The sequence below is a fragment of the Pongo pygmaeus genome, chromosome 10 (assembly GCF_028885625.2).
Source record: "Pongo pygmaeus isolate AG05252 chromosome 10, NHGRI_mPonPyg2-v2.0_pri, whole genome shotgun sequence".
NCBI classification, from domain to species: domain Eukaryota; kingdom Metazoa; phylum Chordata; class Mammalia; order Primates; family Hominidae; genus Pongo; species Pongo pygmaeus.
Window position 1 is genome coordinate 47,637,062 of NC_072383.2, and position 15,744 is coordinate 47,652,805.

The following is a 15,744-nucleotide window of genomic DNA, read 5'->3' on the forward strand; positions in this document are numbered from 1 at the left end:
TACACTACTAAAGTCATCTTTTTAAAAATATTAACCTCCATTCTGATCTTCCCGTAACTTGGACTTAGCTCTCTTTTTTTTAACTTTTTTTTTTTTTTTTTTTAAGAGATGGAGTCTCACTCTGTTGCCCAGGCTGTAGTGCAATGACATGATCTTGGCTGACTGCAACCTCCACCTCCTGGGTTCAAGTGATTCTCATTCCTCAGCCTCCCAAGTAACTGGGATTACAGGTGAATGCTACCACGCCCGGCTAACTTTTTGTATTTCTAGTAGAGACAGGGTTTCACCATGTTGGTCAGACTGGTCTTGAACTCCCGACCAAGTGATCTGCCCGCCTTGGCCTCCCAAAATGCCGGGATTACAGGTGTGAGCCACTTTGCCCGGCCCAGACTTAGCTTTTTAAAAAACAATACAGGCCAGGTACAGTGGCTCATGCTTGTAATCCCAGCACTTTGGGAGGCCAGGGCAAGTGGGTCACCTGAGGTCGGGAGTTCAAGACCAGCCTGACCAACATGGAGAAACCCCAGCTTTACTAAAAATACAAAATTAGCCAGGCATGTTGGCACATGCCTGTAATTCCAGCTACTCGGGAGGCTGAGACAGGAGAATCACTTGAACTCGGGAGGTGGAGGTTGCGGTGAGACGAGATCTCGTCATTGCACTCCAGCCTGGGCAACAAAGAGCGAAAAATTCTGTCTCAAAAAAAAAAAAAAAAAAAAAATGAATACAAAAAAGAGAAAGAGGAATGAAGTTAATGGTGAAAGGCAAGAGTAAGGAGTCAAGGGATAATTGGGCATGCGGGGAATTCCTAAGGATCTAAGAAGAGTACAGGCTGGGCACAGTGGCTCACACCTGTAATCCCAGCACTCTGGGGGGGCCAAGGCAGGTGGATCACTTGAGGTCAGGAGTTCAAGACCAGCCTGGCCAACATGGTGAAACATCGCTACTAAAAATACAAAAACTAGACAGGCTTGGAAGCATGCGCCTGTAATCCCAGTTACTTGGGAGGCTGACGCAGGAGGATCACTTGAACCCAGGAGACAGAGGTTGCAGTGAGCAGAGATCACATAACTGCACTCCAGCCTGGGCGACAGAGTGAGACTGTCTCAAAAAAAAAAAAAAAAAGAAAAAAGAGGACAGACACTGGGGTGGATGCACAAAGCTGATTCTAGTGTCTAAAAAACACAGGGCCACTTTAGTTCCTCAAAAGCTAACATTTGGCCAGGCGCGGTGGCTCACACCTGTAATTCCAGCACTTTGGGAGGCTGAGGTGGGAGGACCACCTGAGCCCAGGAGTTCAAGACCAGCCTGGGAAACATGGCGAGACCTTGTCTCTACAAAAAATAGAATTAAAACAAAAGTAGTGCTTATAGTAGTTTGGGAGACAAAATAAATAATAAAAATTCAAAATAAAATAATCAAAATAAATATAAAAATTAGCCGGTGTGGGCCGGGCATGGTGGCTCACGCCTGTAAACCCAGCACTTTGGGAGGACGAGGCAGGCGGATCATGAGGTCAGGAGATCAAGACCATCCTGACTAACATGGTGAAACCCCGTCTCTACTAAAAATACAAAAATTAGCTGAGCGTGGTGGCCAGCGCCTATAGTCCCAGCTACTTGGGAGGCTGAGGCAAGAGAATGGTGTGAATCTGGGAGGCGGAGCTGGCAGTGAGCCAAGATCGTGCCACTGCACTCCAATCTGGGCGACAGAGCAAGACTCTGTCTCAAAAAAAAAAAAAAAAAAAAAAAAATTAGCTGGTGTGGTGGCATGAGCCTATAGTCCCAGCTACTCTGGAGGCTGCGGTAGGAGGATTGCTTGAGCCTAGGAGTTCAACGCTGCAGTAAGCTATGATTTCACCACTGTACTCCAGCCTGGGCAAGAGAGCGAGACCTTGTCTCCAAAAAAATAAAAACTAGGCCGAGCATGGTTGTTCACACCTGTAATCCCAGCACTTTGGGAGGCCACGGCGGGTGGATCACCTGAGGTCGGGAGTTCAGTATCAGCCTGGCCAACGTGGTGAAACCCTGTCTCTACTATAAATAAAAAAATTGCCGGGCACGGTGGCTCACGCCTGTAATCCCAGCACTCTGGGAGGCCAAGGCGGGCAGATCACGAGGTCAGGAGATGGAGACCATCCTGGCTAACATGGTGAGATCCTGTCTCTACTAAAAATATAAAAAAATTAGCCAGGCGTGGTGGCACATGCCTGTAATCCCAGCTACTCGGGAGGCTGAGGCAGGAGAATCACTTGAACCCGGAAGGCGGAGGTTGCGGTGAGCCACTATCGTGCCACTGCACTCCAGCCTGGGCAAGAAGAGTGAAACTCCATCTCAAAAAAATAAATAAATAAAAATAAAAAAATACAAATACAAATACAAAAATTAGCCAGGAATGGTGGCAGACACCTGAAATCCCAGCTACTCAGGAGGCTGAGGCAGGAAAATTGCTTGAACCTGGGAGGCAGAAGTTGTAGTGAGCCGAGATCGTACCACTGCACTCCAGCCTGGGCAACAGAGTGAGACTCTGTTTCAAAAAAATAAAAAATAAATGAGGGCTGGGCGCTGTGGCTCACGCCTGTAATCCCAGCACTTTGGGAGGCCAAGGTGGGAGGATCACTTGAGGTCGGGAGTTCAAGACCAGCCTGACCAACATGAAGAAACCCCGACTCTACTAAAAATACAAAATTAGCCAGGCGTGGTGGCGCATGCCTGTAATCCCAGCTACTCGGGAGGCTGAGGCAGGAGAATCACTTGAACCTGGGAGGCGGAGGTTGCAGTGAGCTGAGATTGCGCCATCGCACTCCAGCCTAGGCAACAAGAGTGAAACTCTTGTTTCAAAAAATAAAAATAAAAAATAAAAAAAGCCAACATTCCAAATTAGAGATCTGGAGAAGGAGGTAAAATGTACCTCTATTTTGTAATAGAAATAAATGGGAAGGTAAAAATTTGCTTATAAAATAAAATCAGGATTTCTGTAAAAATAAATATCTTGAGGGGAGATTTTTGGCATAATCATTTCCCAAAGTATTTTCACAACTAATATCTCAATTTATGCCCAAATCCTCATAGCACTCCCACAAAGAAAATAAAGATGTTTAAATTCGTATTTTATAGGTGGAAAAACAGACACAGAAATAACAGGTAAAAGCCAGCACTAGTTATCAACACTCTTAAACCACAGATTCTTCTTCCCTCTGCCCCCATATTCTATCAGCTGCCTCTTTCTACAGGTCTTATTATCACAATCTCTTCTACCCATTTCTCCCTACTTCCATCTTCACAACCACCATTCCAGTTAGGGCTGTTATTGCCTCTTTCCTGAGCTATGACAACCATGTCATTCCTAGTCAGTGTCCCAGCATCCACCTCTAATGCAGACTACACCTCTGCCAGGGTAATCTTCCCAAAGCACGGTTCTGATTATGTCATTCCCTCTTACTCCTATTTCCCTCAAGTCCCACACCCTCTTGCCTCTGCTCAGGCTGTCGCCTGATCTGAAATACCCCCTTTCATCTCTGCCTCTTGGGATTCTACCCTACAGCTAAAGCTCAGCTCAAACCCTTTCCTCCATGACACCATTTAGTCATCCCTTTCCCTCAGTTCAAAAATGCTAGAAGCCCTGATAGGTTCTCACAAAGTATTTGCTGAATGAATCTGAGTTTTAAGATCTCTTATTCCATACTCTAGTCCGCACCACACTCTGATCCATCTTCTGAGATGATGTGACCTCAAAGAGAAACCTAATTAGTATGCCATTGTGGTTACTGAGCTGGTACCAGATGACAGGGTCATGCAGCAGCTATTAGAGAGAGAAAATAGAATATTGTTTTGAAAGGCCTGTAAGTGGATAAGAGCTATTAAAAACATCAATCAATTCAAAGAAAATACTGAATGGCATAAGCAAGATACCACAGTAAGTACTATAGAAATAAAAAAAGTTGAAGACACAGTTCTTACATTACTTTAACACCAGTTAGGCTGACTTGAGAGCAACATTTACTAAATTAGGTATTAATGAAAATCTGAAATAGGAGAGGATGGTAATACAAAGAGAAGCTGGTATAGAATAATTCCCTTGGATCACATGTCAGTACCATCATCCCCATTATTCTTTCTTGCTAATTTATTTCCCAGACTGTTCCTCTCTTAGCACCTCCTTTTTCTCCCCAGCTCACCACCCCATCTCAATTCTCTTTATTATTTCTCCCTGGGAAATGAAGTCTCACTGTCACCCAGGCTGGAGTGCAGTGGCACAATCATAGTTCACTGCAGCCTCAAACTCCTGGGCTCAAGTGATCCTTCAGCCTCCTGAGTATCTGGGACCACAGGCATGTGTCACCACACCCAGCTAATTTTTTTGTTTTTGAAACAGGATCTCGCTCTGTCCCAGGCTGGAGTACAGGAGTGTGATCTCAGCTTACTGCAACCTCTGCCTCCCCAGTGATCCTCCTACCTCAGCCTCCCAGGTAGCTGGGATCACAGGAGCATGCCACCACACTGGCTGTTTTTTTGTTGTTTTTTTTTCTGTAGAGATGGGGTTTTTGTGGCGGGGTGCTCACACCTGTAATCCCAGCACTTTGGGAGGCTGTGGTGGGTGGATCACTTGAGGTCAGGAGTTCAAGACCAGCTTGGCCAACATGACAAAACCCCATCTCTACTAAAAATACAAAAATTAGCCGAGGGTGGTGGCGGACACTTAAAATCCCAGCTACTCGGGAGGCTGAGGCAGGACAATTGCTTGAGCCAGGGAGGTGGAGGTTGCAGTGAGCCAAGATCACGCCACTGCACTCCAGCCTGGGTGACAGAGTGAGATTCTGTCTCAAAAAAAAAAAAAGATAGATGGGGTTTTGCCATGTTGCCCAGGCTGGTCTCAAATTCCTGGACTCAATTGATCCACCCATCTCAGCCCCGCAAAGTGCTAAGATTACAGGCATGAGCCACTATGCCCGACCGCTAATATTTTCAGAGACAGTCTTGCTATGTTGCCCAAGCTGGTCTCAAACTCCTGGCCTCAAGTGATTCTTCTGCCTCAGCCTCCTGAGTAGCTGGGATTACAGGTGCAAGCCACCAAACCTGGCTCTCAATCCTTAATTATTTAGCATCAAATATATGAAGTAGGTGAAAGCAGATGCCTAGTATCTCCTTCAAAAAGAAATTATGGACTGGGCCTGGTGGCTCATGCCTATAATCTCAGCACTTTGGGAGGCAGAAGTAAGAGGACTGCTTGAGGCCAGGAGTTGGACACCGGCCTGGGTAAAACAGGGAGATCTTATCTCTACAAAAAATTTTTAAGGCCGGGCGCGGTGGCTCACGCCTGTAATCCCAGCACTTTGGGAGGCCGAGGCGGGCGGATCACAAGGTCAGGAGATCGAGACCGTCCTGGCTAACACAGCGAAACCCTGTCTCTACTGAAAATACAAAAAAATTAGCCAGGCGTGGCGGCGTGCATCTGTAATCCCTGCTGCTCGAGAGGCTGAGACAGGGAATCGCTTGAACCCGGGCAGCAGAGGTTGCAGTGAGCCGAGATGTCGCCACTGCACTCCAGCCTGGGTGACAGAGAAAGACTCCATCTCAAAAAAATAAATAAATAAAGATAATAAAAAAGCCTGGCTAAAACCTACTAAGAGCAGCTATAGAAAAGAATTTTAGTGACCATTTAGAATGAGTGCCCATTAGGCTTTGACCACGTAAGTGACCACTGCTTTCTTTTTAGGTAACCCAAATGAAAAACAACTTTAAGATTGGAAAATACTTCAGCTTTGTAAAAATCCCAAATTTGAAATCTGTTTTTCCTTTTGGACAGGCCAGCTCAGAATGACTTACGGAGTTCATTTCCTTCACTGAGAATCTCCGCCCGGCGCACAAGCTGCTCAAACAGATTCCGCATATTCAGCATCATAGTATCCATCTTTCTGCCAAGAAATCAAATATACATTAGGGGTCCTGCCTTCTCGCCCACAACAAAAGATTCTATAGCAATCCAGCCATCAGTGACCAACATCTGGACTCTTCCATTTATAACTACCATTATAAGAATCTCAAGTAACAACAGATGTTTTGTGTGATTCTTATTATAAAAACAAACTTGGAATGTTTAAGACTCATCTGAAAATTAGAAAACCATTTCAGACCTTTGAATATAACAGCCCCTCCAATCACTTTGGAGCAGAAAACAAATAGGAAAGAGCATGTCAGTTCATTACCAAGTGACTGACCAACAACAAAATGTGGTTCTTCAAGTCAAGCCTATTGATTAATATAATACTTTTGCCAGTTTATTCCTTGTGGGCTTTGAAGACCTACAATGTAACTTAAAATATCTATTTTTAATTTCATCTTTAGCTAATGCCCCTGCTGCAACTGCCTTTTAAAATGCAGGACATGGTCAGCACATTTCCTACCAAAAGCACAGATGACGTCACACAAGTGATTAAGTGGGAAAATCGCCAGCTCAGCAGCACCAGAATTATTTCTGTAATGCAGGGCTCTCTGCTGGGCCGCGTGCAGGAACTACGTCTAATAAATTTATACTAAGTAGAGGCAAAGGATTATGTTGTACCACATTCTGGCATCAGAGAGACAATACACCACCTTCACAGTCCGAAGGGCAAAGCAAAAATCATTTACTACTGTGTCCTGTATAGTGAATTTCAGACTTTGTACTTCCCCGCAAAGGCCTACTGATACTATAGAAAAAACAGTGTCGTTACAGGCGGTTCTATTCCAAATAGACTTTAACTGGGAACACTTTGAGGAAATAAGATCTTCACTTAACAGTCAAGAAAGAAAGACATTAACTGGATGTTATGAAAACTATCAAGGAAATGAAATAAAAAGTCAAATTTCATTAGAAATTTAATGTCCTCAGAAATACCATTAAAGGATTCTTATGTTTCTCTTAACCAATGCTTCAACATTCTAGTCCAGGTCCTTATTTCCTAAATAAAATTTTAAGAACTCTTATGAAGGGTTAGTGATTTTGCAATGTTTATAAGATTGCACCACAAGCTATGAGAGCAAGAAAAAATATATAAAAAAGCACAAAGGACAAAGAATATATGAACATAGGCTGGGCACAGCAGCTCACGCCTATAATCCCAGCACTTTGGGAGGCCAAGGTGGGCGGATCACTTGAGGTCAGTTCAAGACCAGCCTGGGCCAACATGGCAAAACCCTGTCTCTACTAAAAACACAAAAATTAGCTGTGCACAGTGATGTGCGCCTATAATTCCAGCTACTTGGGAGGCTGAGGCAGGAGGATTGCTTGAACCTGGGAGGCAGAGGTCGTAGTGAGCTAAGATGTGCCACTGCACTCCAGTCTGGGTGCCAGAGTAAGACTCTGTCTCAAAAAAATATATATATAAAGATATTTTATATTAAATGCTGCACAATTACACATTTATACCATATGATAATTGCTATAATAGAAAAAAAGTTCTCAGTTCCAAGCCTGGATGCAACATATACCTGAATCAGGGCCGGAAACCAAGATTTTCAAACGGCAAGTATCTGTTCCAAGCTACATAATCACAGCAAGCTGCTAAGCAACCAGACCAACAAATTTATTACAAAGATCTTTCTCTAAACTAAGAACAAAACTAAAAGGACAGCATTAAAACCGGCAGGAAGAGCTGTGGAATTCATGGAGATGCCATGGATTTAACAATATAATGAAATAGGCAACATACCCTAAGTGCTACAGGACAGAAACAGGGGCAGGACATTGGGTAGTCAATTCAAATGTTGATTTCCTTTGGCTCTCCTGAGGAAAAAATGGAAGACTCTAATCAGTAGTTTTAATATAAGGTATTGCAAGACTCTAATCAGTAGTTTTAATATAAGGTATTGCTTTCTATCATCTCGGCATTCACTTATATATCGTGAGACTATAAGACAGCTCAATACCACAGCAAAACTTCTATCTGTCCAAGAATTCAAAAAGGAAAATTTCATGGTGCTAGGATGTTGAAAACTGGTTGTTTAAAAAAAAGCTTTTTTGGGGGGGGTTAAGTCTTAAATTACAATATAACCTGTTCTCTTGTCCATTTTTTTTTTTTTTTTAATTTTTTGAGAGAGAGTCTTGCTCTGTCCCCCAGGCCAGAGTGCACTGGCATCACCTCAGCTGACTGCAACCTCTGCTTCCCAGGTTCAAGTGATTCTCCAGCCTCAGCCTCCTGACACTGTTCTACTCTTCCTGTTCATGTCCATCAACTACCCTACTCACTGACCTACCCTATCCCATACCCTACTGACTTCCAATTTTGATTTCCCTATTTTTATTATTCTCTCAGTTGCTCAGTTCCAAACTTCAGAATCACCTCTGGTTCCTCCCTTTCCCACAGCATAATCACTAAACCTTGTGTACTCTTCTCTCATGTATCTACCATACCCACCCCCTTATCACTTGCAGGTTGTCATCACTCGCTTCAATTGTGCCCCCTGCCTCCAGTCTTTCCCCTACTGCTTCAGGCAGTTGCCACTCAGATTCAAACTCTTTGCACTTGAATTAAACTTTACCATATGATTCTGCCCTGTGTCCCAGCTAGAATGTAAATTTGAGGGGAGAAACCTTACATGTGGCACTACTATATTACACACACAAGCATGTAGCATTTAATATGATGCTCACAAAAAAAAATTGATAAATGTTAATTCAGAGAACAAACACACACATATCTGCGACACTATGGTCAAAAGAATTTCCATTCTACCTCAACATCAACGTGTAATATAGTTTAAAGCAAAAAGAACAGTCAAAAGCGGGAGAAGGAGCAGAAGTCCTGGGACAAGATGGGTGTGGTGGTGCGTGCCTGTAGTCCCAGCTACTCAGGAGGCTGAGGTGGGAGGATCACTTGAGTCTAGGAGTTTGAGGCCACCCTGATCATCACAAGATCCCCTTCTCTTAAAATAAATAAATAAATAAAAAGGTCCTGGGACAAACCTTTAGCTCTTCTATCTACCAGTAGTATAATCTTCAGTAAATCACTTGAATTCCAAGACTCATCTATAAAGTGAAAACAATAACACTTGCTCTATTTACCTCATAGAATATTACAAAAATTTTAAAATGTATAAGTTTACAATCTCACTACCAAAATATAAGGTATCTTTTAGTTGGTATGAAGTGAGTTTCTTTTGTTTAGGTTTGGTTTTGGTCTGATAGTTGTTACTTCCATCCTAAAATAGTGATTCTCAAATCTAGGTGTTTTCCCCTCTAGGCTGTCTCCAAATAAGGATATCACTAAATTCAGAATTTTAGACCATTTTTAAAAATAATACTATACAATTAGAAAGAAAAGAATCCAGTATTTACTAGGTGCTTTGAAATGACTCGGGCACTAAACTAGACACTTCACGTATACTTTTTCTTTAAGTGAATTTGACTTTTTTTTGAGACGGTGTCTCGCTGTCACCCAGGCTGGAGTGCAGTAGCACCATCTCGGTTCACCGCAACTTCCATTTTCAGGGTTCGAGTGATTCTCCTGCCTCAGCCTCCTGAGTAGCTGGGATTACAGGTGCCCACCACCAGGCCTGGCTAATTTTTTTTTGTATTTTTAGTAGAGATGGAGTTTCACCATGTTGGCCAGGCTGGTCTCGAACTCCTGACCTCTAGCAATCTGCTTGCCTCGGCCTCCCAAAGTGCTGGGATTACAGGTGTGAGCCCCCATGCCTGGCCTCACTAACTTAATTATCTCCATTTTACAGACAATGGGCAACTAAGGCCAGAGACCTTAAATTAACTAATAAATGTCGAGCTCTCATTGAAACCCAGGTCTGAGTCCAAAATCTATATTCTCTCCAACTCAACACATTGAAGAGAGGATATGTTACAAAAATATCAATTAGACCATATATGTTGTAGACCTACTCAGAGACCTCCCCCAAACCATAATATGTCATACAAACAGCAACACATATAAAACACAAATTATAGCTGGAACCCAGACCAAGAAGAATCAAGGAAACAGCAAAATTTGACCAGGTCTAGGCTTTTAAACAAGCTGTTCTAGATGAGGTTTGCTGCTTCTGAAGAGTTATTTTTTCCTCTAACATAGATTTACTTAGGGTAATCCAAAAATGGCACTAGCAGAATATAATCCTCTTCTCTTTATATGCTAGGGCACCATATATTTTTATTAACATTCTACAGAAGTGACTCTCAGGAATTATTTATAGATGACAAAAATATCTTTCTATATCAGTACTAACTCTGATATCTCAGCCAAATTGTAACTCCAAAAGCTAAAATTTACTCACCCTATTCAACGTCAATTGAAAATGTAATTTTCCTGCTAGGTCACATTTTCACCCTCATGAATACTTGTTTATTTCCCCCCATGTATTATTTAGTCCATAGCTAGGAGATACACTAATGTGAAAGGAAACAAAAACAAAGTCATATTGTAGTACATTGCTTTTGCAGCCGTAAAACAGCTGTCACTTTCCACAACAGAGACTGCTGCCTTTCGGGAAAGCTGAAACGATCCCTGTGTGCAGCAAGAAAATCAGTTTGTGGAGCACTTTAAACCAAAAGGTGCTAGAGAATCTCAGCTGTTATTGATGGGGAGCCCCAGAGGTGGAGAAGTCACTATGTTACAGATTCCCAATCTGTGAGTATCCCTAAGGGAGCAATCTGGAAACACCATGAAAGAGTCTCAGCTGGATGTGATTGCTTTGAGCCCCCAATTTAATTTCAATCACCCAGCCAAGAGATAGATATCATCCTTCAGAATAACAGACTATCACAGATCTTACTGCAGGGTATCCTGGGAAAAGTCTCTATCCTCTTCCTCCTCCTTCAAACAACATTATTAAGAGACCTATATATCAGGTTTTTTAGATGCATCAAGGGTGTTAAATACTTTAAGACAAAGCAATGAAAGGTTGCTGGAGTTTTTCAGGAAAGTGTTTTAATGAAAAACTTTCCCACAAACATTGCTAAATCTGGAGATTTCCAAGAAATCAACAATATAGATTCCCTGCTGTCAAGGAAAACAATTCTCAAAGATAATCTCAGTACTTTAAGATCCTTTCATAGGAACACAATTGAGGACAATGTGAGGACAATTCTTTTCCTGAAATGTCCAGCTTCTGCTTCACTGTATCGGAAGTCTCTAATACAACTGGCGGACAGAAGGATTATCTTGAAACCAAATGTTCTTTATAAGCAAATCACTAGCAGAGAGTAAACAAAATGTTCTCAATCCAACATGAAGACTAAAATAAGGAAGGGAAGATTTGAATTGTGATTTCTCAGAAAGTTACTAGAAGTTCAGCATACTAAATACCTCTTTTTTTCCCTGTGAATTCTTCCTATTCTGGTCTTCCATCCTTCAACGTCTAGAATAAGTCTCACCAATTCACTGAAGCCTTCCCCAACCATTTCAGTCCAAAATTATTTCCTTTGTTATCTATAACATTCATTTAGCAGATACAAAAATACTGTTTATTATTAATTTTCTATGTTCAAAAACTTAACAGTAAAACAGGCTAGGTGCGGTGGCTCACGCCTCTAATCCCAGCACTTTGGGAGGCCGAAGCAGGATCACCTGAGGTCGGCAGTTTGAGACCAGCCTGATCAACATGGAGAAACCCTGTCTCTACTAAAAATACAAAATTAGCCAGGCGTGGTGGCACATGCCTGTAATCCCAGCTCCTTGGGAGGCTGAGGCAGGAGAATCGCTTGAACCCGGGAGGCGGAGGATGCAGTGACCCAAGATGGCACCATTGCACTCCAGCCTGGGCAACAAGAGTGAAATTCTGTCTCAAAAAAAAAAAAAAAATTAATAGCAAAACAAAAATCTCACTATCCTAAACAACTATATGTACCACCTGATCTAATCTTTGCCCATTTTACACCCTTATTTCATGGTGTTACAATCATACATTACATATAATTTTGTGTTTTGCTTCTATCATGTTTCCATTAAGTTCTAAAGAGTTGATGAACAACTGTTTAACTATTCTCTCCTTTGGACGTTTAGGTCATTTCCAGTTTTTCACTTACCTCTGCCTGGAATCTCTTGCATGGTCACTCTCTCACCTCAAATATCTTTACTCAAATGCTGCTTTCTCAGTGAGGTCTTTCCAACCATCCTATTGTAAATTGCAGCCTTTCTCTAACATTACCCTGCTTTACTTTGTTCCAAAGCACTTCTCTCCATCTAACATACTTACATATTTATTCAGTTTATTGCCTGTTTCTCCTCTAGCTTAAGTTCCGAGAAAGCAGAGATTTTTGTGTTTTCTTCCCTGATGCCTAGAACAGTACGTGACATTTGGTAAATGACTAATAAATATTTGGTGAACAAATGAATTGAACATTCCTATGGACAATATTTTTCTTCAGGTGACTGTGTTCCTTAGAATAGATTTCCAAGGCTAGGAGTGCTATATTAGGGTGTAAAAACCTTTTATGGCTCTTAATAGTGCCAAAATGTTTTCTAAAAGGGATGTACTAATGTACAGTACTCTCAACAGTGTATAGGCTCAACAGACTCACCAGTTATCTTTTTAAGTTCTGTTACCCCAAATTAACTGCACATTCTTTAGACCAAATAAGATTGTCTTCTGCTTACACTTTGCACTTAAGAAATACCTATTGAATGAAAGTAAACAGGACGGGCATGGTGGCTGACGCCTCTAATCCCATCATTTGGGAGACCAAGGCTCCCAAGGCTGATCACATGAGGCCAGGAGTTCAAGACCAGCCTGGCCAACATGGTGAAATCGTATCTCTATTAAACATAAAAAATTAGCCAGGCATGGTGGTGCACACCTATAATTCCAGCTACTCCGGAGGCTGAGGCAGAAGAATCACTTGAACCCGGGAGGCAGAGTTTGCAGTGAGCCGAGATCGCACCACTGCACTTCAGCCTGGACCACAGAGCAAGACTCCTTCTCAAAAAAAAAAAAAAAAAAGAAAAAGAGAAAGAAAAAAGTAAACTAGTACAACCTTTATGGAAAACAGTATGGAGACTTCTCAAAGAACTAAAAATGGAACTACCATTCGATCCAGCAATCCCACTAATGGGTATAAGGGTAAGAAATCAGTATATCGGCCGGGTGTGGTGGCTCACGCCTGTAATCCCAGCACTTTGGGAGGCCGAGGTGGGCAGATCAGGAGATCAAGACCATCCTGGCTAACACGGTGAAACCTCGTCTCTACTAAAAATACAAAAAATTAGCCGGGCGTGGTGGCAGGCGCCTATAGTCCCAGCTACTCGGGAGGCTGAAGCAGGAGAATGGCGTGAACCCGGGAGGCGGAGCTTGCAGTGAGCCGAGATCGCGCCACTGCACTCCAGACTCCGTCTCAAAAAAAAAAAAAAAAAAAAAAAAAAATCAGTATATCAAAAAGACCCCTGCATTGATACGTTTATCGCAGCAGAATTTACAATAGCAAAGATACGGTACCAACCTAAGTGTTCATCAACGGAGGATTGGATGAAGAAAATGTAATATATAGACAGACATACACCACAGAATACTCAGCCATAAAAAAGAATGAAATAACGTCTTTTGCAGCAACATGGATAGAACTGGAGGCCATTATCCTCAGTGAAATAACTCAGAATGTCAAATACCGCATGTTCTCACTTATAAGTGAAAGCTAATCAATGGGTACACAGACATACAGAGTGGAATAATACACACTGGAGAATACAAAAGATGGGAAGATGGAAGGGGCTGAGGGTTGAAAAACTATGTATTGGGTACAATGTTCACTATTTGAGTGATGGGGACACTAACAGCCCAGACCTCACCACGACGCGATATATGCATGTAAGAAATCTGCACTTGTACCCCCTAAATATACAAATTTTTTTTTAAAAATCCCCTCCAAAAAATAAATACCTATTGAATGATTAAGCTACAGGAAAGGCGCCTTCCCTAAACACCTACAATAACTCGGAAAGCTTATTTACCAGACACATTAGAAAGATAATGCTTTCTTAAAAAAAAAAAAAAAAAAAGGCTTATCTACCCACCTACTCCCACTTTCCTACACACACCTCTCGGCCTACGAATGAAATACTGTGAAGAGAAATGTACGTGAAAGTGTACAAGTAAGGCCTCCTTGTTACTGAGGCTAAGAATTAGGATGAGAAGGACAAGATGTCATTGCCTTGGCTTGCCTCCCTAGACACACGCGACCCACGAAGCAGAGGGGCTCCACTGCAGGCCGCCCGGGCCTCTCAAACACCAGGGCGCTTCCCTTCGAAAACGATGGGGTGTCACTCCAACCACTCTTAAACTCGTATCTCACTGAGAGACTCTTCTTTAGGATGACTCCTGCCCTGGTTCAGCCATCACCTCAAAAAGAAGCCCTCGGCTTTCCACAAAACCCGGCGCCAAGACAGAAGCCCCCAACCCTCGCAGGCCGCGTCCATTCGACCTGCCCCGACCCCCGCCCCAGAAAAGCCCGAGTGGAGAGGCTGTGGCTGCCGGCCTGTCCCGCTGCCCCGGACTCCCGCGGCGGCCACAGCTCACCACACGAACACTCTGCTTCCTATCACAATTCAGCACTAGACGCACCTGGTCTGGCACCCCCACTACTCACTTCAGTCAGCCTGGCCCCACCTGGGCCGCCCTTCACTTTGCTCCGCGCCTCACCCAACGGCAGAGCAGCGCCGCGCCGCCAGCTCCGGTTTGAAAACCTTCACCAACCAATCACAGAGAAATTTATTCCTCCCGCGCCGTCCCTCTACGGTGTGACGTACGCGTCAGGGCCACGCGGAGGTGACGGGAACGGGAATGGGCATGCGCATTCTGACAAAGCGAAGCCAAAGGTGGCCATTTTGACTAATGTCAACTTTTTTTTTTTTTTTTTTTTTTTTTTTTTTTTTTTTTTTGCGATGCCCTTTCCGGAAGTCATTCGGGATGCCATATTGACTAAGGGCAAGTGGTACTTCTTGAGTGCAAATTATTCTTGGTCTCACTGTCTGCGGGACTAGGGCCCTTGGAAACGATTAACTGAACAATGTCAGGTCTCAGTAGAATCAGAAGAATACCAGGAGTTAGAACAGCAGTTACTTTCAAATACATTCACTGAGCTATATTATCCCTTCCATTGATGTATCCATTCAGACTTATTTGACACACATTAAGTGAGCCCACATCATCACAAGCACTCCACTGGGAATCGGAAAAATAAAGATGGTATGGTCTCTACTGTCCAGTAGCTACGAATGGAGGCGATAGCTCTAGGAAACAAAAATAAATACGAAATGAAAATAAAATACTATAATTCCATTTAATAAACGTTATTTAGAACTTGGCATTGTGCTAGCACAGGAGCTTTCACGCTTTTTAAAAACTCTGGACCCACAGTGAGAAATAAATTTTACATTACAACCGGGTAATGAAAACTCTGCTCATCCTTACTACATGCAAAGTACCCAGAACTCACTACTCAACAACACATGGCTACCCGCAATTTGGAAAAATACTGGCTGGAGCATACAAGAAGCACTGTGGTTTAAAGGAAAGATCACTTACTGTCACATTGGTCCTTAATTAAAAAAAAAAAAAGAAAAGAAAGAAAGATCACAGATTTGGAGGAGGGAGATTAGGGAGATGTTGGTCAAGAGATATAAAATTTCAGTTAGAGGAAAATTTAGATCTATTGTACAACACAGTGACTGTAGTTAATAACGATGTATAATGCATTTGAAAATTGCTAAGAGTAGATCTTAAATGCTCTCACCACACACCTCAATAAAGTATGTGAGGTAATGGATAT

At 42.6% G+C, this 15,744-nt stretch overlaps 1 protein-coding gene across 7 annotated transcripts in view; it reads right to left on the minus strand.

Moving 5' to 3' along the window:
• RACGAP1 (Rac GTPase activating protein 1) overlaps positions 1-14,722 on the minus strand; it is a 35,463-nt gene extending 20,741 nt beyond the window's left edge. The window contains exons 1-3 of one of the 7 annotated variants that reach the window (XM_054445557.2): positions 14,563-14,678; positions 7,691-7,764; positions 5,826-5,910 (exon numbers count right to left, since the gene is read on the minus strand). In XM_054445557.2, the coding sequence (XP_054301532.1) occupies positions 5,826-5,910; positions 7,691-7,726 (121 nt within the window). In that variant the 5' untranslated portion in view covers positions 7,727-7,764; positions 14,563-14,678. Of the gene's footprint in view, positions 1-5,825; positions 5,915-7,690; positions 7,765-14,537 lie in introns of all 7 variants that reach the window. The other 6 variants (XM_054445559.2, XM_054445561.2, XM_054445558.2 and 3 more) reach the window with 6 other exon arrangements.
• Between the last annotated feature and the right edge of the window lie 1,022 nt (positions 14,723-15,744).